The following is a 23,338-nucleotide window of genomic DNA, read 5'->3' as shown; positions in this document are numbered from 1 at the left end:
CAAAGAGCAAGAAAATACACACAGAGACTGACATCTCCGGAAGGGATACAAACCTCCAACATTAAAAGGCTATGTCTGATATAAATTGAGTCACCCTCAATTTTCTTAGCTCTTTTCTGTGAAAAATGAAAAGAACAAAAAAAGAGTGTGGGTTTGTTTCAGTTTCCCTGTGAGCTGGCATTTAAACTGCCACACTTTGGACATGCATACTACAAAATTCACTACAGTGTTAATACAACAGACGAAGAAAACTGTGAGGAGTCGGCATGCAATATAGAACTAATAAAAAACTGCAATGTACTAAAAAAGCAAAGAATGTCAGGCTCGAGAGAACTGACTTAATTTTTCTATTTTATAATGAGAAAATAAAGAATGCTGGAGTGACAGAAATGTGATAAACAGCAGTTATCATGCCACTTTTTAGTAAACTTTAATCTATACATCTATATCATGCATGAGTGCATTCCAGGGTTTACAACAACAGCAAGCAATGAGAAGAAATTAATGCCTTGTTAACTTTTATGTACTCTGAGGCAAGCATAGTCTCTTCCATATGTTGTTCTATAATCTGCTGACAATTTCCATCTATTCTTACATTTCTCTACCTCTTACAATACGCTGTATGTGCATCGAACCTGATGTGGATTTCATCTAAGACCTAGCCGTATGGAAGCACAACATGAGAAGAGGGTGAGATTAGTCTTTTGGATGAGAGAGCTCGATATCAGCAGAATGGAGGTGGAGAAATGGCTACGGTGACGTGGCTAAGAACCTGACCTTTCGCATTCGCACCACCTCCACGCTCATCGCCTCAGACACGTGCTACCCCGGGGAGGAGAGAGGAACACATGTTAGCATCCTCTGCCTGACGGCTGTAACACTCACATCTCAGGCATAAAGTCTTCTGAGGGGCCGACATGCAAGAGGCCCGTGCCTGACACTAACCTGAATGTCCCCATTGATGGTGGTTATCAGTGAAGAGTGTACTTCTTTCTGGTCCCTCCACACTGCTGGCTACAGCAGCAAGAGAGACACAGTTCACACTCAGACACAGAGAACAATCTCTGCTCGCTACTTTAGCATGTTTTATCATTACTAATTGACTATGAAGCAATTATATTAAAAAAAAAGTTCTTTATATTTTCTAGTTAACATTATTTACAATCAAAACACCCAGGCAATAACTATGAGGACACATTATAAATATTTTGTTGATCTTTAACTGGCATCGGCTATCCTGTAAGGCACAAGCACGTATACAAAACAGAGAATAGAGAAATATAATACCTTGATCTCGGTCACAGCCTCGATTTTTGAGGGCTCCACAGCTTCTACAGTCACCTCCAGCCTTCTTTCCTCCTTGCGGCTGGTCTTGATTGGAGTAGAGGTCTGGGGCTGATCCAGAGGAGCCATGGGGATCCCTGCCTCTGCCAGAGCAGCCTGGGAGAAGACTGGAGCACTGACAGGACGGGTGCCTCTCGCACCCTGTGTGATCACCACTAGACAAAACAGAGACAAAATGGATATGTCAATAAAAAAGAAATATATTTTATGCAAGGATAAGATCGTATATGTATATGCTGAAACAGATACAAACAAGAATACAGTAATAAACTAAAGTGCGTCTACACAAGCGGTTACATTGTACTTACATTCTCAAGCCTTGTTGTGACCAGATAAGCACACACTCTGCAGGGGTATACTGTACCTGATCTGTTCAGTCTCTTTTAAAAAGGACATGAATCTGAGGCGGGCAAGAAGCGAATATCCACAAAGTGGAATGAGAGCAAAAGCATGGATTAGCTGTCGTTAAAATCCGATGTTAGATGCAAAGGCAGATGACATGAGGCTGCAAGGAGTTGGTTGAACTGGTGAGAAGCTGAGATGAAGAAAGCGTTATTTCTTCGATCTGTGTAACGAAGCACGGTCAAAGCTCGTTGAATGATGGTGAATGTGCATTGGCATCTGTGGACACGTTCCCTTGCGAACAGAAGTCGCTGTATCCTGTAAATGTTAATAAGCGTTTCATGGAGCGAAGGAAGCGCGACCAGGTTTGAGCTGTTCATCTGCAAAACAATAAAACCAAATGGGCAAAAAAAAATACCTGACTCTTTTGCGCCAACATCTAGTAGAACAAACCAATCATCATTGACATGTGTGCGTGTGAGCGGACGTCTTTCCTCCAGGATCCGTTTCTCAAACCGTGGTCTCGTCTCAGAAATTGTGATCCTTGTTTTGGCCACAGCAGTTGGAGCTCTCCTCTCTGCTGGGAACTGGATACGCTCAGGCGCGGCGACTAATACAAATAAACAACCAGGTGTTATTGTGGAAATTATGTACAAAATATTAGGACACTTGCACTGCAGTGAAATAGCACAGTAGATCAAATGTCAAAGAGTAACTGTGCTCTGTAAATCAAATTATTCGTATGTACTGTATAGCTGGACTAAATCATTTTGGTTATACCTGATTTCTTAGTGGCCAAATCCAGAAGAATAAACCAATCATCCTCCACCTCTCTCACTGCTGGATGTGGTTTCTGCTGTACCACCTTCTCCTGCCGCCACCTCTCCTCCACTATAGTAATGCTCTGCGGTGCTCTCTGCTCTACAGCTGCAATCTCTTTAGCTGGTCTTACTTCAGGACGCATACGGACACGTTCGTCCACAGCAACTAATGCAAGAAATATACAAAACCTTCTCAGTCAGAATTCCACCTAAGCATATACTGAACAAAGTGAAATATGTAACTGACACCATGTTATTAAAACAGCTGAATACCTGGTGCTTTTGTTGCAACATCTAGCAGCACAAACCAGTCATCATCCACCCGTCTTTGTTGTAGTGGTTGTGGTGGTTTAATCTCCACCAACTTCACAGGTGGCCTCAGGTCTTCCATGATGAATGTTGGTTTTGGTACAGGTAAGGTTTTGGCTGCCACCACATCCACAACATGCTCAAGCACAGCAACTAACATACAAAATAAATGTAAATAAAAATGATACAAACTCATTTAATATTTTATATTTGCTAGAGCTTTTTGAGGATTGACGCAAATGAAAACGCATCAGGTGCAGCCCAGTTAATTGTCTGATTTTTATAGCATAGCATATGCAGACCCTTTGGTAATGAAAGGTACCTGGTGGCACGACAACAGGCTTTTCACGGATGATGTCAAACAGGATGAACCAATCATCTCCTCCTTCTCTGTCTGACGGAGGTGCAATTTGGCTTGGTCTAATTTCAGACAGACGTGTCTCATCTTGCCTGCTGTCCACAATAATTATGGTCTTCTTCAATGTTGTCGTCTCTGTGGTTTTCACCTCAATCTCAAACGACTTCCTCATTTCCGGAATAATCTTAACAGGAGTAACTGGCACAAACAGAAAGAGTCAAAGAAGCTGAGTGACACTAATATGTACAAACAAATGTTTCATCCTTAAAGCTAATTTAAAAGCTGCAGAAATGAAGCAGGCAAATAAAGTAAATGTTTCAGATATTCTGACAGGGTGCAGATATATATCTGGCAGTGGCTGGGAAGGCTGCAGTCTAATCTGGTCAAGATCAACCTGCTGCAACCTCTGCTCTATGCTTATCACTAGAATCTTAGGTTGAACACTTGGATAAATTTGTCTTGTCACTGCTGGAGAAGCTGAAAACAAACAGAACTTGACCTCAAGCTTCAGCCAGAAGTGAAGAATCTGACTTTAACAATGGAAATAATCTTTGTATAGTTTCCTTGACACCTAGACTTTTTTGGTGTGATAAAACGCTTAAAAATAAAGACGTTTGAAGGCTGTGGTTACCTGGAGGGATGTAGGCAGCTTCTCTGGAAACAACATCCAGCAGGATAAACCAGTCATCATCTATTTGTCTGACTGGCTGGGATATTGTCTGTTGAATAATTTGCTTGGGAAGCTTTGTGTCCTCCATCTGCACCACAATCTTTTCAACTACAACCTCTTTCCTGGACTCTACTGTTATTGTTTCCACCACTGTAGAAATTCTTTCTTCAGGATAGACCTGTGCAACCATGGTTGCTAATGACAAACAAAATGAGTATTGTATTACAAGTATTGTAAGAAAGCCATTTCAGCCCAAATTACAAAATATGTTTGTAAGACTGGAGGGAATGTCGACAATACCTGGTGGCACATATGATGGCTTTCTAGTGGCAACATCCAGCAGCACAAACCAGTCATCTTCTCTTTCTCTGATTGGCTGGGATATTTTCTGCTCTGGAATAATTTGCTTGGGAAACTTCTGCTCCACAGTCTCTTCAACTACAACCTCCTTCCTGGACTCAACAGTTATAGTTTCCACGACAGCAGAAATTCTTTCTTCAGGATAAACCTGAGTGTACTCGGCCACGGTAACTAATAACAAACAGAGTGAATAAGTATTGTAAGAAAGACAACTTCAACCAAAAAGTACAAAATAAGCTTGAAAGGAGCGCAATTGGCAGTTGTCAATACCTGGTGGCACAAATGATGGTTCTCTAGTGACAACATCCAGCAGCACAAACCAGTCATCATCTCTTTCTCTGACTAGCAGACTTCGCTCTGAAATAATAAGTGTGGGAAACTTCTCGTCCACCTTCCGCACCACAATCTCTTCAATTACAACCTCCTTCCTGGACTCTACTGTTATTGCTTCCATTGCAGTAGAAATTCTTTCTTCAGGATAAACCCGAGTGTACTCGGCCACGGTAACTAATGACAAACAGAATAAAGTATTGTGAGACATCAAAAATTGCAAAATAAGCTTGTAAGGACTGTAGGGAAAGTCGACAATACCTGGTGGTACAAATGATGGTTCTCTAGTGGCAACGTCCAGCAGCACAAACCAGTCATCTTCTATCTCTCTCACAGCCTGTGGCAGAACAACTTCTTGCTTTTCACTCAAAAATGTTTTTATTTCAGTGGTTTCTACCACAACTTCCACTCTTTTTTCTATCCTCTCAATGGTTGTCGTTTCAACCAAGGAGACGCGTTCTTCTGGAGACACTTCAACACGCTGTGCAACAGCAACTAAGACAAAAGGGATAAAAAATAATCCTCAGACACTATAGACAGTACGGAGGATTTAAGGATAAGAGCATCTGCAAAGCTCAGGATAATTGCTTGCTTTGATAAAGCTGTGAAGCAGTGGAGGGATTTTAGCAATACCTGGTGGTACATATGATGTTTCTCTGGGAACAACATCCAGCAACACAAACCAGTCATCGTCCCTGTCCATCACTGGCTGCTGTGGGATTTCTTGTAGACGTCTTGGTGCCTCCTCTATGATCTTTCTTTCTTCAGCTATTACTTCTCTAATCTCCTCATCAGGTGCGGTTCGAACCATAGAGACAAAACTTTTTGTATCCACTGTGTCTCTTTCCTTCAGTGTAACTGATGTGAGCAAAGGCAGGAGAAAGTCTTTTAATACAAGCAGTAACATACACTTACTACATATAGCGAGAAAGCACAGAGTAAAGCACGAAAGCGCCAAAGTTGTTCTGAAAAGTAGTACAGGGGGTTTAAGGAGTACCTGGTGGTACATAAGCTGTTTCTCTGGGAATAACATCCAGCAGCACAAACCAGTCATCATCTCTTTCTGTGACGGTCTGTGGTGGTGAGATCTTTGGTGTACGCCATACCTCCTCCTCTGTTATTTTTCTCTCTTCCACTATCACCTCTCTTTCCTCCTCAACTGTTGTAATCTCAGTCGTTGAGGTGAAATACTCGCCTTCAATCACCTGAGCACTTTCCATGGGGGTAACTAATGATGACAGTAAATGGGTTATTCTCACTTGCAAGAGACAAATTCCAAGACTGCAAATCCACAATCAAGCATTCCACACATCATTGTAGCCGCTGACAAGTACAATTTCAGGAAAAGCACGGAAACATATTGGTTAATATGTTAATATTAGTGTTTTGTACCCACAAGCACAGTATTTTGAGAGGAATGTACTGTGTAGGTCGGTCTGTTTTAAGCTTATTCAACTCTATGGATGACATTTCTATATATGATTATAAAAGGTCCTCTTTTATGCTCATTTTCAGGTTCATACTATTATTTTGGGTGTCTACCAGACAATGTTGACATGCTTTAACATTTAAAAAACACATTATCTTTACATAATAATCATTGCTTCAAATGCTCCATTTTAGCTCCTGTCTCTTTAAGACCCCCCTCTCGAAAAGCCCAGTCTGCTCTGATTGGTCAGGTCTCACCCGCCTGAGCGGGCATCGCCCACCATGTTTCATCATCAGGTCTGCCAGTGTTTTTTCAACCACGGCCATGCTAAGAGCATTACTGAGTGCATTTCTTTATGGATTGAGCATTTTGATACTTTCATACTATTCATTTAGCACACAAACCTGCTTTTTAATGGAAATCTTACTTTCTACAATATGGGATCTTTAATTTTCATTCTGGTTACTGAAATACCACCCTTTAAATTTATCCAATTCTCCTGGATTCGCCAGAAAACGAAGGCTGAGGTTGTTTCTAATCTTGTGATATTCATTTTCTTACCCCTTGTGCACCATTAGGACATCTACATTGAACGCATTCTTTATATATGTGATACGGTCCTCACTTTCACTACACTGCGTCCACCTGAATATAACCCAGAACTATACCCAGCACAGACAGCCATTCCATAAATGTCAAATTATATTTCTAAGAGAAAGGAAAAAGCCATCAAAACGAGTTAGGAGCCAGCCTGTTAACATCTTTTTTTTTTATCTTTCTACTGAATTTAAAGTGGGTTTTGCTTTGACACTTTAAGTGTCACTGTTAATCTAATGTAAACCGTGCATAAAAAATATTAGAGAAGGCAATTGTAGTGATATGACAATATTAGAGGTATTAGTAGAGGACTTAAACTGAAATACTGTACCTGGTGGTATGAAAACAGCTTTGTATGGAAGGCGGTCAAAGACTATGAACCAGACGTCCTTATCTGCCACCTGAGTTGCAACCTCAGGCTGAAGCCTCTCTGAGACTTTTCTCTCAGTTATCTCCTCCAGTATTTCTGTATTACGCCATTTCTCTTCTTTTTCTAAGCTTTCCTCTGACATGACACCAGCCTGTACCCGCACTTCTTCAGTTTCCTCCCGCCTTGGCCCCCTCTCATCTACAATAGTCACCCTCTTCTTAGTCCTACGCTCCACCTTCTGGTATGCCACTACAGACGTGGTAGTGGTGCCATCTGAAGAGCCAGACTTCTCTACCACCTCGCTTTGCCATTCTTTATCAATCTGTCGTAGCTTCTCTGTCAAACTATCATCTAACAGGCTCTCATCTTTCACCTCTTCTTCACTCTCCTGCTTCACCTCGGCCTCTTCCTCTTCAGGTATCAAGCCTTTTAAAAACACTCGCTTTATCTCATCTTCTAGTTCATCTACTTCATCCTCCTCTATTCTTTTCACTGATTTCTTCACCACTGTTTCAGCTACACGTCTAGCTTGTATTTGTTCTTCCAGCTCCAAACCTCCCTCTTCGTCTCTCAACTTATCTACCTCCTTCTTACCCAATTCCTCTTCTATTACTTCCTCAAGTATCTCTGCCATCTCATCCATTTCTTGGAGCCTTTCCTCTAAATCCCTCACTTCTTTCAACCTCCTTTCCAAAATATGCATCTCTGTCAATTGATCTACCAAGTTCACATTTTCCTGCAGCCTCTCAATGATCTGCTCAGTGGTCAGTTCCTGCTCTGCCACATACATGTCCTGCTCATCCTCATGCTGGAGCTGGAACTGAGCTACAGAAGAGACTGGGAGGAGTAAAAGGGAAAGTAAAACAATAAACCATTAAATTGGCTTTTTGTACAACAGTATTCAAACCGCAGGTCATATTTTGACACGGAGAAACTCACATGGTTCGTCAGTACGCTCAAGCGAGGATAGGCTGAAGATTCGGTCAAAGTAAAGGTACCAATCATCTTGCTGTGTCAATGCTGGTTGCAATAGTCTGTCCATAGAGCTCATTTTTGCCAACCTGAGCTTAGCTGATAACATCAGAGAAACAAAAGTGAACAATTCCATACCAGATGAGCAATCACACAAGAGCCTCAAACCGCACATGCTTGAAAACATGCGGCAGAATAGCACCACATGCTTGGTTTCTATAGAAGCCTTTGAGGATAATGCAGTGTATATGTACTGATATAATTAATAAAGTGTAAGTATGCTGGAATGAAAGATTTACACATTCTGGGTACAGATTTCAACCAAAAAAATACCTGTCTGTTTCCCAAATTCAGATGGTGGGACAAACGGAAAAGGAGGATAACGAAGGAGCATTGCAGACCACTCATCTTCCTTTGTCCTCTGCTGCTGCTGCTGCTCATCAGAGGCCAGCTCCTGCCACGGCTGACTGGCTGTCTGGGTGATGTTTTGAGGGCTAGTCTGCACAGTCTCGGTGTCCTGCCAGGTCACTGTTACTGTGTGAACAGACTGCCCTGCCTCCCAGGACTGAACGGAAGTCTGCTCAGACTCTACTCTGGCTGTAAAGAGATGACGAGGCGATGGTGGTTATGCAATGGTTGTGCTGGAGAGATGACAGCCACTGTGAATGCTTCACAGTGCTTCAAGCGTGTTTTTGAACAAAGCCAGATGCCAGGCATTTGTAGCAGACTATTGGGAGTCCAGTAAGCCGAGGTTAGTACAAAGCTGAATGAAACATGGCTCTCATCCTTCACACAAACATGAATGGATAAAAAGGGCAAAACTGGCTATTATTATTTGGAGTTCAAGTACCAGCTTTATCCTGGTTTAATGACAGCCACTGGAGCAGCAATAAGTAAGTCAGTCTGATAAAATTTTGGACATAAAGGTGCAAGCGAGAAGCAAATGAAAGCCAATGTGCAGCATACATCAAGCATCAACTTCTGAAAATGCCAAGAAATGAGGAACAGCAGCCTCAAGACTGGAAGTGGCTGTGCTTGGTTAACTTTGTGAGGAAACTCCTTACTTTCAGTGACCAACGATACCCTGGGATCATTCCAGGGAAAGCGGAAGGTGGGTGACATTACCCACATGTCAAAGTAGGTCAGCGTTCTGACAAGTTAACCATCTGTGCCACAGCTGACAAGCAACCTTTTTAAAGGTTTACCGCCATTAAAGCAAATGAGCCACAACGAATGAGCATGTTAAATGACGTGAAAAGGCTGATTGCGAGCGAGAATAAAACAAATGCTGCAAATATGCCAAAAAGTGCCGGTGCAGCTCCACACAGCTCCTGGTACCTGGGAATTCAGGAGATGGCTGGGGTTTGTCCGAGGTCAGCATCAATGACCAATCATCAACCTCAGACCTGGTTGATGTGGAGAGTCGTTGTAGGAACTGGAGAGTTTCATCTCCAGCTACAAGAGCGAAACAAGTCAGAGAGTAGCTTATCGAACCTGTGTTTCTAAAGCGAGATTCATGCGCGATTCCAACACCGTATCACACACTTGAACATACCTCCGTCTAGGTTACGGGACAGCCTCTTGCTTGCAGAGCGTGTGAAACGAGGGGCTGGGCGATCAATCATGGAGCTGGCCTGGCGGGTCTGGGCCTGAGTGCGCCCGCTGTACCGGAACTTGGAGCCCAAGACGAGGAAGCGACGTGATGCGGGGGGCTCTACTGTTGGAACCCTGAGGGAGAAAAAAGCATTTGTTTAATTTTCATCTTCCCAAAATGTAATTTATCAAAGTGGCAGAGCCCGTAGTAGGAGTTCAAACATATTCGATACGTGTTGTATCACATCGAAGGATTTTGCATTCCTTCAAAGTGTCAGTGTTATGCAACAAGGTTAGCAACAACTTTGATCTTCATCTTATTAAGTAGACAAAATCTTTGAGGTTTAATTTAAGGTCAGGACCACGGGTGGCATGGGTAGCTTTTCCTCTGTGGTTTAACTGCCAGCGAGCCAATATAGGGATTAAGCTGCAGAGAACAGTTAGCCAATTATCCAGGGGATAGACAGAACCTAAGGATGACCTCTGTTGCCAGGCAGGGAAGTGTTGTTCAGAATAAGGCAAGAATGACCTGGTCTTACCTGAAGAAGGTATGGTGTTCAACGCAAACTTTCCACAGCTTCTTCGAGGCTTTGTAGTGGGGCAGTTTAAAGCCAATTGTGCTTTCATACTGCTCTTGCTGTAAGTGAAGAAAGAAAGTCAGAGGTCAAAAAATGTCAAAGTTAAACATAATGACTTTATGTTGATGACTTTAATCTGTCATGCTGCACAAAACATCATATATATCCCTGACCTGGGTTGAATGAACAAACTCTAAACTTCACTTCTAAAAATAATATCTTAATTTAAATATTAAAAATGTATTTATGAAATGTATTTGAATGCCACATATAAAGATGAAAGTTACAGAATTGTCTCGAACCAAAACCTGAATTGCGGTCTGTGTTATTTTGTTTAAATTAAGGTAACTTCAATTGATTAACCCAGTTGTTGAGTCACTTTAAGTATATATGTATAGACAAAACTAATATGAAGTGTCTCCAGGGGCTTTGGACATCCACAACAGCAACAATCACAACCAGTTAAAAATAACATGAAATACAACAATGGGATTATGATAATCCCACAGTGATATTATAAGTATAATAATGCTGTGGTAAATTCAGTACAAGAACATAAGACAAAGAAATGGAAAAGAAATTCAAAGGTATGGCTCCAGTGACATGAGTCCATGTGTAAATGTAGCACTCATCTATAGGTAATAAATAGAAGTTCATACAATTTAAAACCGTAACAGATATGTGAGGTATGATTTGAAGTCCAAATAAAAAAAAAAAATTAAAAAAAATATGATGTAGAAATGTAAATTCAGATTTACCTCTGATGCCCTGATTTTGATGAAGAAGCTGCTGCGTTTGTAGGAGATCTTGAGCACTTTGGGCCAAGGGAAACGGTTGATCCTCAGCTTGTCCTTGTAAACCATCAGACCACTGGAGCAAACCCCCAGTGTGATGTCGACACCATCAAGATCCTGCACGCACAAGACGGGGGTGAACAACAGTTATGATATTGTGTCATTGCAGTTACAATAAACAGTCACTGGGAGGCAGACTTTCTCACACTATGAGGACTTTGGTTTTGAGGTCATGGAGTTTGAAATGTTATTAATCTCTCCTTTTTTCTGAAGGGGGGGGGGGGCTGACATCAATTTTGTAATTAAAATCTGGATGCTACTGATGTAATACACGCAGGCCATTGTAAAACAATGACAGGCATTTTAAAAATTAAAGGAAGTCAGTGCATACCTAAACTATGGACTTTGGGATTTTAGAATTTTCATTAAAAACCTGCACCACCAGTTAAGCCACACAACACTCATCTAAACAGGCAACATAATTAAAACAAATCCCTACCTTGGCTTGGTGCAGGTCAACTCCATACATGGCAAGTTTCTTGGCGTTTTCCAGAAACAACATGTCTGCTTGGGCTGGACTCATTGACCTGGAAAAACACAGAAAAGAAGGGTCTTTTTGAAGATGCGTTTTATTCTCAGGATTATTTGAAGGACTCTTAAAATCATCTACTTAAATAGTTATAAAAACACTAAAGATTTGTGTCTGCTGTCTTGTGATTACACACATTTCTGTTACATGTTACACAATTGTTGACCAACTAAAGAAAACCTTCACTATGTTGCTCCAGTCAATGCCCATCCCCTTTGATTACCTGTATGTGCGATGCAGCTCCATTACTTTTTCCTCCAGCTCTTTGCTCTGTCCGGGGGCCAGGGTCAGATCCTTAACATATTCGGTTCCGTGGACCTCTGGGTCATACTCTCCAAGCTCTGACTGGGCTACGTAGGAGCCCAGCAGGGACAGTGTGACAAAGGAACAGGGAAGAACACCACGCATAATGTCCTTCCTCAGCTGGAGACACAGGTAGTACCTGAAGAAGATAAGAGAGGGAAAAATAAGCTCACTTAAGGAGACAAAAACTTGATTCTGTTTTTTAAGAGATTTTACTGTAGTGGCATTTTTGGAAATACATGCTGTCTTGCGAGTTAGATGAGAACATTGAGATCACACTGCTTAGCTCAGCAGGAGGACTGGAAGTTGGGGGAATTTGCCTACCAGCACCCCCTAAAGCTCACTAAATAACATGCTGTATCTCTGGGAATCAGCCGATTCCAAACGTCAAAACTGTTTCTTTACAACTAGAGATTTTCACCTGGTGAGGTCTTCAGTGAGCTGTGCTGGATCAGGTGGGTAGAACTTCACACTGAATGCAAACTCGTACACAGCACCTGGAACCTGTTTCCGGATCTCTTTGGTGGCTTCCAACCATATCTGCGGAAAATAAGGGAAAGAAATGACCAACTGCTTACAACCAATTTCTGGCCAGTGGTTCATGTAAAATATTTATAATGCTTTTGCAGAGAATCTGAAATGACAGGAGCAGAAAAAAACAACCTACCTTGTTGGTCGGTGTTTCCCAGTGAGCAAGGCCAAAGTAATCTTTCTCCATCAGGTTGACATGGTCACACACCTTTGTTATAAGTTCTTGGCCTTTAGCATGTTTCTACATGAGAAAGAGGAAAAGAGGAATATTCATTAATCTGTCTTTAACAGGGATAGTAGTCATTACTATAATTTCGGTGGTCTCTTACATCAAGTTCACACTCAAACTGAGTGTCGTCCAGTAAGGTGACTTTGCATTGCATGGTTTTCTGACGTTTGGAGCCTTTAGCCTCCTCTGCCTTCTTCTCTGTCTTCTTCTCTGTCTTCTTCTCTGTCTTCTTCTCTTTTGCAGGCTTCTCCTTCTTTGCCTCCTCCTTTCCTTTCTCCTCTCCTTTGCCTTCTTTCTCCTGTTTTGTTGGTTCTTCCTCTTTTTTCTCTGTGTCCTCCTCCTTAGCTTCTTCCTCTACTTCAGGCTCCTTTTTTATCTCAGCTTCTTCCTTGTGTTCTTCTTGAGGTGGCTGGCAGAGTCAAGACATTTGGAAAGGATGTCAGATACAGATAAAAGAAGAATGGGGAAGACACAGTGTACCTTGTTTTTACATGATGACAGTGCTATTATTAATGCAAGCCAGTAAACAGCAAATATACTGCTGTTGATGCTAGCTGTAGTAAAAGACCAGCACGGATCATTTCTGTTTCAGACCAAGCTTTCAGCTCCAAGCAGCATAGTTACTTTCGCTGAGCAAGCTGTCCACATCATAAAATATTCATTACAAGAAAAAAAACATGTGTTCCTCTACTACAGTCAAATCTGCAGCATGAATTTCTATACAGGAGGGCTCTGTTTTTGACCTTTCTCTGCAGATTTTTGTCAAGACTTTTGTCCTGCTTTGAACCCTTATGATTAAAAGAAAAGCCTGACTTTTTGCGAAATGCACTTATTCGTTTTCTTGCCTAGAGTTAGATGAGAAGATACATATCACTCACAGTCCATTGAATATGAAGCCGGTTAGCTTAGCTTAGCACAAAAACTGAAAGCAGGTGGAAAGAGCTAGTGTGGCTCTGTCCAAAGATAAAATAAGTTAGATTTCAGTTATGTACAGATTTAACACAGGAGATACAACTTGTTTATCAGGGAGCTTTCAAGATGCTAGTGGGTGGATGTTTCTCCCATTGCCAAGCTGTTTTCGGGTCTTTATGCTAAGCTAAGCTAACTGACTGCTGTCAGTGTCACACTCACCTGCGTCTCTGCGCTGCTTATTGAGTGCTGATCAGGAGCCTGTTCAACGTCTGGTTCAGTTTTAAGCTCCGGCTCTGGAGCAGCAATGGGCGCTTTCACCTGCTCCTCACTTGAACCTTTCACCTCCTTCTTTCCTTTGTTCTTTCCCTTCTCTTTTTTCTTTCCCTTTTCCTCTTCCTTCTTTTGCTTGTCCTCTGTCTTTTCCTCCTCCTTTTCCTCCTCTTTCTTCTTTACCTCTTCCTTTGCCTTCTCCTCTTCCTTCTGTTTTGACTCCTTTGGTTTCTCCTCTTCTTTCTTTTTTGACTCCTTTGATTTATCCTCTTCCTTCTTTTTTGTCTTCTCCTCTTTTGCTTTGTCCTCCTCCTTCCTTTTGGCCTTTTCCTCTTCTTTCTTCTTTGCTTTTTCGGCCTCTCTCGCCTTTTCTTCCTCTCTCTTTTTTGCTTTCTCTTCCTCCCTCTTCTTTACTCTTTCTTCTTCCTCAGCTTTCCTCTTTGCTTTTTCTTCTTCCTTCTTCTTTACCTTTTCCTCCTTTTCTTTTTTTTTTGCAACCCTCTTGTCAATGTTTTCCTCGTCTTTACTCTCTTTCTTTCCGGCTTCTGCCCCCTTCTCTTTAACTTCGGCAGTCTCCTTCTTTTCTTCTTCTTTTGTCTCCAATTTTTCCTCTGCCTTGTCTACAGTCTGCCCTGCTTTCTCTTCCTCCTTTTGCTCCTCTATCTTTTTCAAGTTTTCCTCTTCCTTTTTCTCCTCGTCCTGTTTCACCTTCTCCTCATCCTTTTTCTCTCCTTTCTTCTTGGCTTCTTTCTTTTTCTTTTTACTTCCCCTCTTCTCAACCTTTTCTTCCTCTTTCTTTTTCTCCTCTTTCTGTTCTTCTTTTTCCTCTTTCTTTTTAACCTCTTTTGCCTCAGATGTTGCCTCCTCTACTTTAGCCTCCTTCTCTTCACTTTTCACCTCTTCCACCTTTTCCTCTTCTGACTTGTCAGCTTTTTCCTCTTTGTCTGCCTTTTCCTCCTTGTCTGCCTTTTCCTCCCTGGCTTTCTCTACCTCAAACCCCTCTCCCTCAGAGCACTGTGAGCGCCGTTTAAGGAAAGAGGAGAAGAGGCGAGACAGGCCTTTGCCAGCAGAGGTCCGGGTGCGAGGCTTCAGCTGATCCTCCTCAGGGGAGGTAGCTACGTCAGCAGGCCCAGGCTCAGAGGCCTGCTCCTGGGCCTTCTTGCTCGACTGCTCCCCCTCTGGCTTGGACGCAGCCGCCTCTGGCTTCTGCTTGTTCTCTGGCTCGGGTTCGGGCTTGGCGCCACTGGCCTTCTGCTTGCCCTCAGTGTCCGCCTCGCTCACTGCACTTGCCTCTGTTGTCATGGTAGCCACTGGGAAGGAGAACAGAAGGGAGTCAGAGATGGAGAAAGGTCACGGTGCTGTACAGAGTGTGACATTGCACTGCACGGCTATACTTGGAACACAACAAACAAGATTAGGAGCAGTGGACTATTAGCCTGTGTGTAGGAAACAATGGCAAGCAAATGTAACACATGGACTGTACTATGCTGATCCAATAAGTAACTTGTACTATGGTTTTCAGATTCTAGATTCCTGAATTTGCATATTTTTGTTTTATGCGCAAGTGAATATCTCTAAGCTTTTAACAGATGATCAGAGAAAACCAGCATTTTCAGGACCCTGGGCTCTGAGAAATTGTGATGTTTGTGTCTTTTACAATTTTCTGACATTTTAAAGTTCAAACAATTAATCCATTCATGGTAAAAAAAATAATTGGCAAATTAATCAATATTGAGAATTATTGGTTGCATCTCTACAAACAACAAAAAAAGATTTTGTTGTGTTAAATCTTCAATAACAATAGGCCCACTTGTTTTGATTTTTCTCAATATATGATGATGAGAATAATAGACATTATTATCTTTTATCATGCAAATAGGTTAATCTGTATGCATTCTTCATTATTCTCACTTAATAATGAATCGTTTAAGCTGATGATCTAAGCGAGATCAATTTACCACAGGCATTTTCTACAATAAGTCATTTAAATTGCTGCTTTAAGTTTTTGTAAGTTGCCCACTCTGAGTGGCATCAATGAAACGTATTCCATAAAACACGAAGCCAACTGCCACCCACATATTATAATCCAACTCAAACACACATACTTACACACACATACACAAACATCAAATCATCACACAATAGGCTTCCTTGTTGAAGAGTGTGTCTGTGTCTACATGGAGTTTCTGACGTTGAGCTCGCAACGCGGCCAATCGCAGACTCATTAAATCCCACTGACACAAAGGAGGCATTCTGCACTGAAGCTGCATATTAGCACCGCCTGGATCTTCACCAAACATGCGCGGCTCTTCATCTCACATAAACCCATTCTGCACAGGTCATGTAAGGTACCAGCACTAGGTAACATGATGATATATACCATGAAATGATATAAAATGGTCAATAAATTGTTAGTATTGATTAGTGGATTAGGTCACTGTGGGCGGTACTGCAAACCAATGAGAAAGACTGCTTCATGGAAAATATAGGAATTTTTAGGATTTTTTGCATTGATGTAATTCAGAATCTTAATTTTGTCATGTATTCAAATTGCTTAATTGGCAAAAAATCCACATTTATGTCTGGTTATTTCTTGTTAAAAACAGTTTATAAAAGCAAATTACATATTAGGATAGGCCAATATATCAGATGATATTAGCTTAACACAGATATGACGTGCAGACCAATAAATAACAAGAATTTGCAGAGCAGTTTTTTTGACGGTGGTCACGATGATTTAAAAAACAAATTTTAGAGATTCTTAATGAAAAATCAATATCAGCAAAATATTGTTATTGAATCTTAAACCTTTCACGTGATGATGAGTATGATGGTCGGGCTTTAGTACATATACAGTGAAGTTTTTATCCATATGGTCTATTTCAAAATATATTGCTGCTGTCAATAACAGTGCAAACATCCTTGCTTAACTTACTTATTGTACAATGATGTGTTGAAGTCACAACAAGGGCCTTGCAATTTAACCCACACGACTTTGATTCACTGGTGTGGCAGCACGAGAACAGATCTGGTATATTTAGAAACCTCTAACCAGCTGATCGAATCACACAACTGACTGAAATACACCGCAGGTATTATGCAATCACGCTACACCTCTCCTAAGTGAGATTTATCAGACTAACATCATAATCAATTTTTGTCTTTGATGAGACTGGTTCGCATCCTGTCTGGAGTATGCGCTGTCTAATTGGTGACTTAATGTGGCTGTGTTTGTCTCTTCCATATGTAGTTCAAGTCCCACCCTGCCTTGTATGGCGTGGGGGAGGGGAGATGCTAGACAAGCAGACAGGCCAATCTTCCAGATGTACAGGGCCGCCCCAAAGGGTGCAGCCTGGCTCTCTATACCATGCACTTCCCACTGGCACTACAGGACAGCAGGAGAAGGAGGAGGAGGAGGAGGGGGTACGCACACAGACCAAATCCTCTTTAGCCCTCCCATTGTTTGTGTCCAGTGACCAATAACTGCGCTGCACACTATAACTAATCCTGCCTACCCTTCCCCCCGCAGGACCCCCCATAGGCCTATTCCCTAGGTCACCACACACACACACACACACACACACACACCGGTATGCATCAATGCTCACGGGCTCCTCTGGGTCTTTTAATGCTCCGTCATCTCAATTGTGATTGTCAGGAAACAGACATGCTCCTAATGGACCAGCTGAGCTTGTGTCTGCTGCCTCCTCCATTTTGTGCTGCCTATCTAACATCTCTGCTATCAGCCAGCTGAGCAGGTCTAACCTGCATCATGACTGATTGAGATAGCGACAGCCACACCATAGGATCTCTCAATACAGCATCAATCTCACATAATGCGTTTTTTGGGGATGGAGGTAATTAGATGAAATATTGCTGTACTGTTAAAAGAAACCCTGCCCTAAATCCTACATAATTAGTGTCTCTAATGAGCTAAATTATAGATGAAGTAGGCCACCCTCTAGCAAGACTGAGCTCAAACAGAGCTGCTGGATCAGGTGCAAACGCCAAGGCTGGAGTTGAATAATCATTTGATTTAGAGTTTCAGTGACTCTTAATTGCATTTGCTGCCCCTGCAGGAAGACCATTTAAAATTTGTTTTGAATCAGCATATTTCACGTAAAGGAAATGTCACATTTTACCTGTTTTTAGGAGTTCAAATATTTTGGAGGCTTCTGTGCCCGAATAAGGGGATGAAGACCACTCAATTACATTGATGTTATTGGGAGAGACAGAGAACATGAAATTGAGAACCCCAAACGTCAATGAGGGACAAAGATTCTTGGCACGGCATGGTGAATCACATAGTGGTTACTGTCGCAAGATGATGATGATGAGTTCAAATGACTTGTGTTTTGTGGAAATCTATTAATGCAAGAATTGATATTTTTTGCAGCTTGGCCTCCCTCCATTGTCTTACTAAGGTGACTGAAACTGCTGGTACCTGTAGCTGCCGTTAGCTTGTTAGCTCAGTTAGCCATGCAGTTAGTGGTTCTATTAGCCGATTCTCTCCCGTGGGTCATCCCAACCTGGACCTGAGGACTTTCGCCTCCCTGCGTTCTGAAGGTCCTGTGCTAGCAGTGTAAACACAGGTTCCAGTCTGGGCAGAGTCAGCTAAAAGGACCTAGCTGCATGGCTAGCTGGGCTTACTAGCAGGCGGCAGCTACAGTTAGTAGCAGTAAAGCTATCTGTCCATCAGAAAACTTTATTAATTAATTAGAGTTATTTTCTCCATAAAATATCCAGTTTCACTAAAATCAGTGAATAAAGTTATGAAGGTGTGTTTTTGTGCTGTAATCAGTGAGGCCTGGCCCCCAGAAACACTCCGCTCCTGTGTCAATCGTTTTCCCAGCCAAATTCTGGTTGCATTTGTGGTCTGATAAACAGTAAGTTCATTAATTTCAGTGCCGCTTCAATGTCGCTTTAAATATAATAGATAGACAGATACCTAAGCTTTCATATTATTTGCCAGTGATGGTGTAGCGCTGCTGCTTTGCATGTGTTCGTGGGCGTATATCTGTGTGACAAGATGAGACAAGAGAAGTGAATGGGGAAGAGCTTGCAGAGAAGAAGGAGGAGGAGGTATAGTATATAAATAGCTACATGTACTCAGGATGCAGGGACTCATTAGTTAGCCTTTACAGACAAGCTCATATCTATTTCTGTTCACAGCGTACTGCACACAACACCCATATGCACATGAGCATACATGTGTGCACAGCCGCAAATGCTCAGACTAGTTTATAAGACATCGGAGAGAGATTTAATTTGCTTTGAGTGAATTCACTAACCCTTCCTTATCATCACTGGTCACTGACTGACAAGTAACATGAATTCCACAATAATGTTACCCTGGAGGAACGGTAGGACAAAAAGAAAGCATGTTTCCTGGGTACTGAGAGTAGGCTTAAGGAATTAGAAGGAGTTTAGAGTTAATCAGCCCCCAAGTGACCAAGTGAGATTATCTCCATCTATCTACCTGCCTACAGTATCTATCTCACTGTCTCCCTCCACTCTGATTCGATGTCTCTCTCTTGGTCTGCCTCTCTGCGTGTGCGTGCATCTGTGTGTGTCTCGGCATGTGGGAGAGAGAGAAAAGCTGGCTGAAGTTGCAATCAGCTGTGCTGATTCATGGTTTTATGTGAAGCCCCGCCTACCTGGCAGACAATCAACAGAAATGAACTGAAAGCCAAGATATCAGTCCTATAGCCACATGGTGGCTCCTATTAAACTCTCTACGTAAACACAGATACACACATGCCAACATACACGCTAACACCTGCCTAGCTAAACTCTTTGATCAGTTAGTGCACACAAGCCTGCCCAGCAACATCGTGCATACACACAAAATGGGCCAACACTGAATATCTTAAGTCTTTATAGTGTACACATGATCTTTTCATTAAACGATCCTATGGTGCAACATAATAATGAATGCATGTAAGATTATGGAGTGACGTGTAGACCCTTGCAACAAATAAAAAAAGGGATCAAACTATAAATAAAGCTCTGCAATCATGGACACTGTGACAACATGTATCCTTTGAGTACTGGGTGATGCTCAACAAAAAGGTTTTGGTCTACAAAGGGTTACTTTAGTCTAGTCCTCTGTGTAAACCTACCCCAAACCCAGTTCTAAACTAATCAATACACACAGATGGTCTGCGAGCCAGATGCTGTAACATGAACCGACATGGGAAAAGAATGAAGTAGCGTGATTGATTTACTGCGGTTGCCCTGAAAGCAATTCTGAATCCATCTCCAACATCACCTTAGCCAAAGCCCGTTGACAGAATAGTACATATGTACATTAGCGCACATTATGAAAGAAGTGTTCTTTTTTTATGTGAGACACACAAAATCCAGATCTGCCTCCAGATAGTAGGAATCATTTCTTAAAGGTTTTAAAATGAGTACTGTATTGTGAACTCTATTTACTATATTTAAATAATGTAATTCAACTGTTTCATATTTCGTGTGAAGATTGTGTAACGTTTGATGATTTTAATAGGTTTTTAAACTAGCCTGACCCGCAGACTGCCTCATTCATGAAGACAAGCTTGAACGACTCTATAGCATGTGGAGTCGCTTCCCTCTTTAGTAATGCTCACACAACAGAGTAGTAGTCTAACTGCACGAATGCATCATAACTCCCAAAAGAGGATTAACACCAGCAAGCTCTTCTGGGACCTCGGTGACCTCACTCTCACACAGCAGAGCCAAAAACATCCTTCAGCATCACTTCAGCAGCTCGGTGTTCACAACACTGCTGATTCAGCATTACAGGAGACCCCAGGCACCCGGGTCTTATCTCTGTCATTTTTTAACCTCTGTGTTTACATATGTTTGCCATGCAAGCCACACCAGTACTACTCCACTAATGCTGCCTCTCCCTCATCCTCCCTACGTCATATCTGCAGCGCTTCATAAAAGATTATCTGACTATATATATCCAGCGGTATCATCAATGGAGATGAGGCTTATTGGATGAGTTTCTTCTCTTAAGTGCGTTAAGGGTAGTGCAGGCGTGTGCACACACACACAGGAACAGACACATATGCACATATGCCGCCCTCCAGCGAAGATGGATATTTTTAACCCATTTACTCATATTGGGGGTAAAAGCAAGTCATCTCAAGCAGAAAATTTAATCCGAGAGCGATGCCATCTCTGAAGCGGCATGAAAAAACAACAACATCTGACAGATTCTTGGAAATAGCTGTAACACACACCTCACAGAGAAGTATTCAAGAACAAGAACACCCATTCCTGACATGAAGAAACAGAAGTGCATTATCTGGAATGATAACTATTTATAAATGTGAATTATTTAGGGGAAAAAATAGGGCGACCGTGTCGCCTTTCAGTCAGTTCTTAATCTTAATTTAGGATTACTGTATCCAATGACACTGATCATCAGACCTCTATAGTCTACTTAATGTGAAGATGAGCCGTTGTTAAATAGAAAGAATTAACAGAAAATGTACAGTGTTTTCCCCCATATAGTCATCATTCATCCTTATATACCAGATATTAATCAACCATTACATAACTTTATAATATACCTAATTATGAAAACAAACATTTTTCAAAACTGTACGTTTCTTAAAATGTTCAAACAGTGCGCCCTCTGTAAGCACAGTGACAACTTGCATGCCCATTCATTTTTACCAAAACAACACGGATGTGAGAAAACGCATCGCTGCCTCCGCTGATGCGGAGCGCTCCTGATTTATGGGGATGTTGTAAGACTGCTACTAGGCTATTTAAATCGGGCAACATTTATGCAGTACAACTTTAATCTGCTTTCAGAAATAATCGCTGAAAATTCGCATGATAATATAGCCTAAACGGGTTAAATTTGCAACTTTTTTCCTAGCTAAAGAGCACAAAAGTCAGAGGCTGTACCGGGCCAACGTGCCGGGGTATTTAAACAAATCTGTGTATGAAAATGGCGCCGAATGTACAACAAAACAAATAAACACCAACTCATCCCCACCGCCCGGCCAACACACATATCAAACTTGGCTTACCTACTCTGGGATTAGCATCAATGGGAGAGCAAACGGAGCAAAATCCGACAAAATCCTATATTCCGCACGTTCAGAGGAGAAACAATGCTGCGGAGCGACACATGCTTTGTTGTGCTGCTGAAGGTGTCCGATGCTCGTAAAGGGGTGGAGTCTCACTGCCAGGCTGGGACTGGAGATGACCAACTGAGCACCGAGCCGCACGCCTCGAGGCGCAACCGCATGCAAAGGTGGAGGAGATGGATGCAACTTTCATAAAATGCTGAATTAATTTGCTCCATACCTCTAAATATGAGGATATTTAAACACAGGTGGATATTTCGTTATGTTATAAATATGAGCTGCAGCAATCAAACCCTAGAAAACACTACTATAAGTAATCAAATGTGCTGATAAACCACAGATTTGTGCATATGTGTGCTTGTGCAAGATGGTATTTGCATTGTTTTAATTCACAACTCATCCCTATGTTGGTACAATACTACATTAAGCCTCCTTAGAACAATCCCCAACAGGCATGGAGTAAGGCGGGCCAAAGAGTGCAATCATTAACACAGTGCAATGTCCAGGAACAGGAGGGAGGCACAGAGGCCACAGCAATGCTCCACAGAGGCTTGCCCAGTCTATTCAAGCACTGCATGGTGCATTCATCTGCACCGCATGACAACCTTGAGCCAATTGGTCAGATATTAAGAAAAGGTGGGTTTCAAATTCAGAAGAGGGAAAAAGTATCGACTGGGAATGTGATGTTCAGCACCAGACCCACCCTCAAACATCTTATCTAAACAGTCACAAACAAACCAGAACACACATGTGCGTCCGATCAAGCTGTCTTAATGGACCCCGGCATGGTCCCCACCCATCTGCCTGACCCCATTAGGGCCATACGGCTCATAGGCAGAAAGGAGGGAGGGAGGGGGGGTAAAGGGGTTCATTATTCTGACAGCCACATGGGGTAAAGAGACCCTCACCTTTGTCTCACACTGACAAGTTCATGCAGCATGTACAGCAGTGACACATGTCATTTCTGGGCAATTAATTCTGCTATGCATGGAATAAAAAGTCTTACCATTACGAAGGCGATCTGTAAATCTCGTCATAAAGTCCATAATAGGTATCAAGAAGCAACACCAAATATCAGAAGCTAAAAAAGAAGATTCTCTCAGTAACAGTCGATAATCGTTCTTATTTAGACTTTGATCACTGAGCAAAGTGATGACGCATAAGCAGCACAACAGCACACCCACTGGTGGTGTTTAACATTTACTGTAACATTAAGCATTAACAAGAAAAATTGGATGAATCCCAGCCGGGTACATGCAGAAAGTACTTTTGGATATAGTTTATTTCTGTTTGGAACGAAAAGCCGTGGAGATAACTAGAGGAAGGCTGAGGGAGGGAAACAAAGAGGAACATGAACTCATCGCGTTGCCTTCAGTTGCTTAGGAACCCCTGCACTGCTGTGTGCCTACTGCATGGAGCAGGTGTTGAGCTGGACCCAGGAGAGGGAGGAGAGACAGAAAAGAGAGGGGAGGAGAAGAGGAGCAGCACTCACAGACCCACAGTCCCTTGAGACAGTGACAGACTGGAACCACAGACTCTTGAGT

General features: G+C 42.1%; 1 protein-coding gene across 11 annotated transcripts in view; it reads right to left on the bottom strand.

Annotated features, from left to right (window-relative positions):
- The window catches only part of LOC141011724 (uncharacterized), a 32,214-nt gene extending 9,307 nt beyond the window's left edge, over positions 1 to 22,907 (bottom strand). For 4 of the 11 annotated variants that reach the window (XM_073484970.1, XM_073484975.1, XM_073484976.1 and 1 more), the window contains exons 1-28: positions 22,801 to 22,907; positions 13,651 to 15,011; positions 12,620 to 12,928; positions 12,427 to 12,531; positions 12,181 to 12,299; positions 11,680 to 11,898; positions 11,367 to 11,454; positions 10,832 to 10,984; positions 10,035 to 10,132; positions 9,458 to 9,630; positions 9,241 to 9,357; positions 8,236 to 8,499; positions 7,870 to 8,001; positions 6,892 to 7,767; positions 5,532 to 5,762; positions 5,168 to 5,392; positions 4,796 to 5,029; positions 4,475 to 4,711; positions 4,145 to 4,375; positions 3,806 to 4,039; positions 3,139 to 3,372; positions 2,781 to 2,969; positions 2,467 to 2,673; positions 2,105 to 2,296; positions 1,288 to 1,499; positions 946 to 1,014; positions 778 to 822; positions 54 to 116 (exon numbers count right to left, since the gene is read on the bottom strand). In XM_073484970.1, coding sequence (XP_073341071.1) covers positions 54 to 116; positions 778 to 822; positions 946 to 1,014; positions 1,288 to 1,499; positions 2,105 to 2,296; positions 2,467 to 2,673; positions 2,781 to 2,969; positions 3,139 to 3,372; positions 3,806 to 4,039; positions 4,145 to 4,375; positions 4,475 to 4,711; positions 4,796 to 5,029; positions 5,168 to 5,392; positions 5,532 to 5,762; positions 6,892 to 7,767; positions 7,870 to 8,001; positions 8,236 to 8,499; positions 9,241 to 9,357; positions 9,458 to 9,630; positions 10,035 to 10,132; positions 10,832 to 10,984; positions 11,367 to 11,454; positions 11,680 to 11,898; positions 12,181 to 12,299; positions 12,427 to 12,531; positions 12,620 to 12,928; positions 13,651 to 15,011; positions 22,801 to 22,840 — 6,657 coding nt within the window. In that variant the 5' untranslated portion in view covers positions 22,841 to 22,907. The other 7 variants (XM_073484973.1, XM_073484977.1, XM_073484974.1 and 4 more) reach the window with 5 other exon arrangements.
- Positions 22,908 to 23,338: the final 431 nt, after the last annotated feature.

Source organism: Pagrus major, chromosome 17, assembly GCF_040436345.1.
Source record: "Pagrus major chromosome 17, Pma_NU_1.0".
NCBI lineage: Eukaryota > Metazoa > Chordata > Actinopteri > Spariformes > Sparidae > Pagrus > Pagrus major.
The sequence above is the reverse complement of the archived record's forward strand: the minus strand, read 5'-3'. Positions and strand labels throughout refer to the sequence as shown.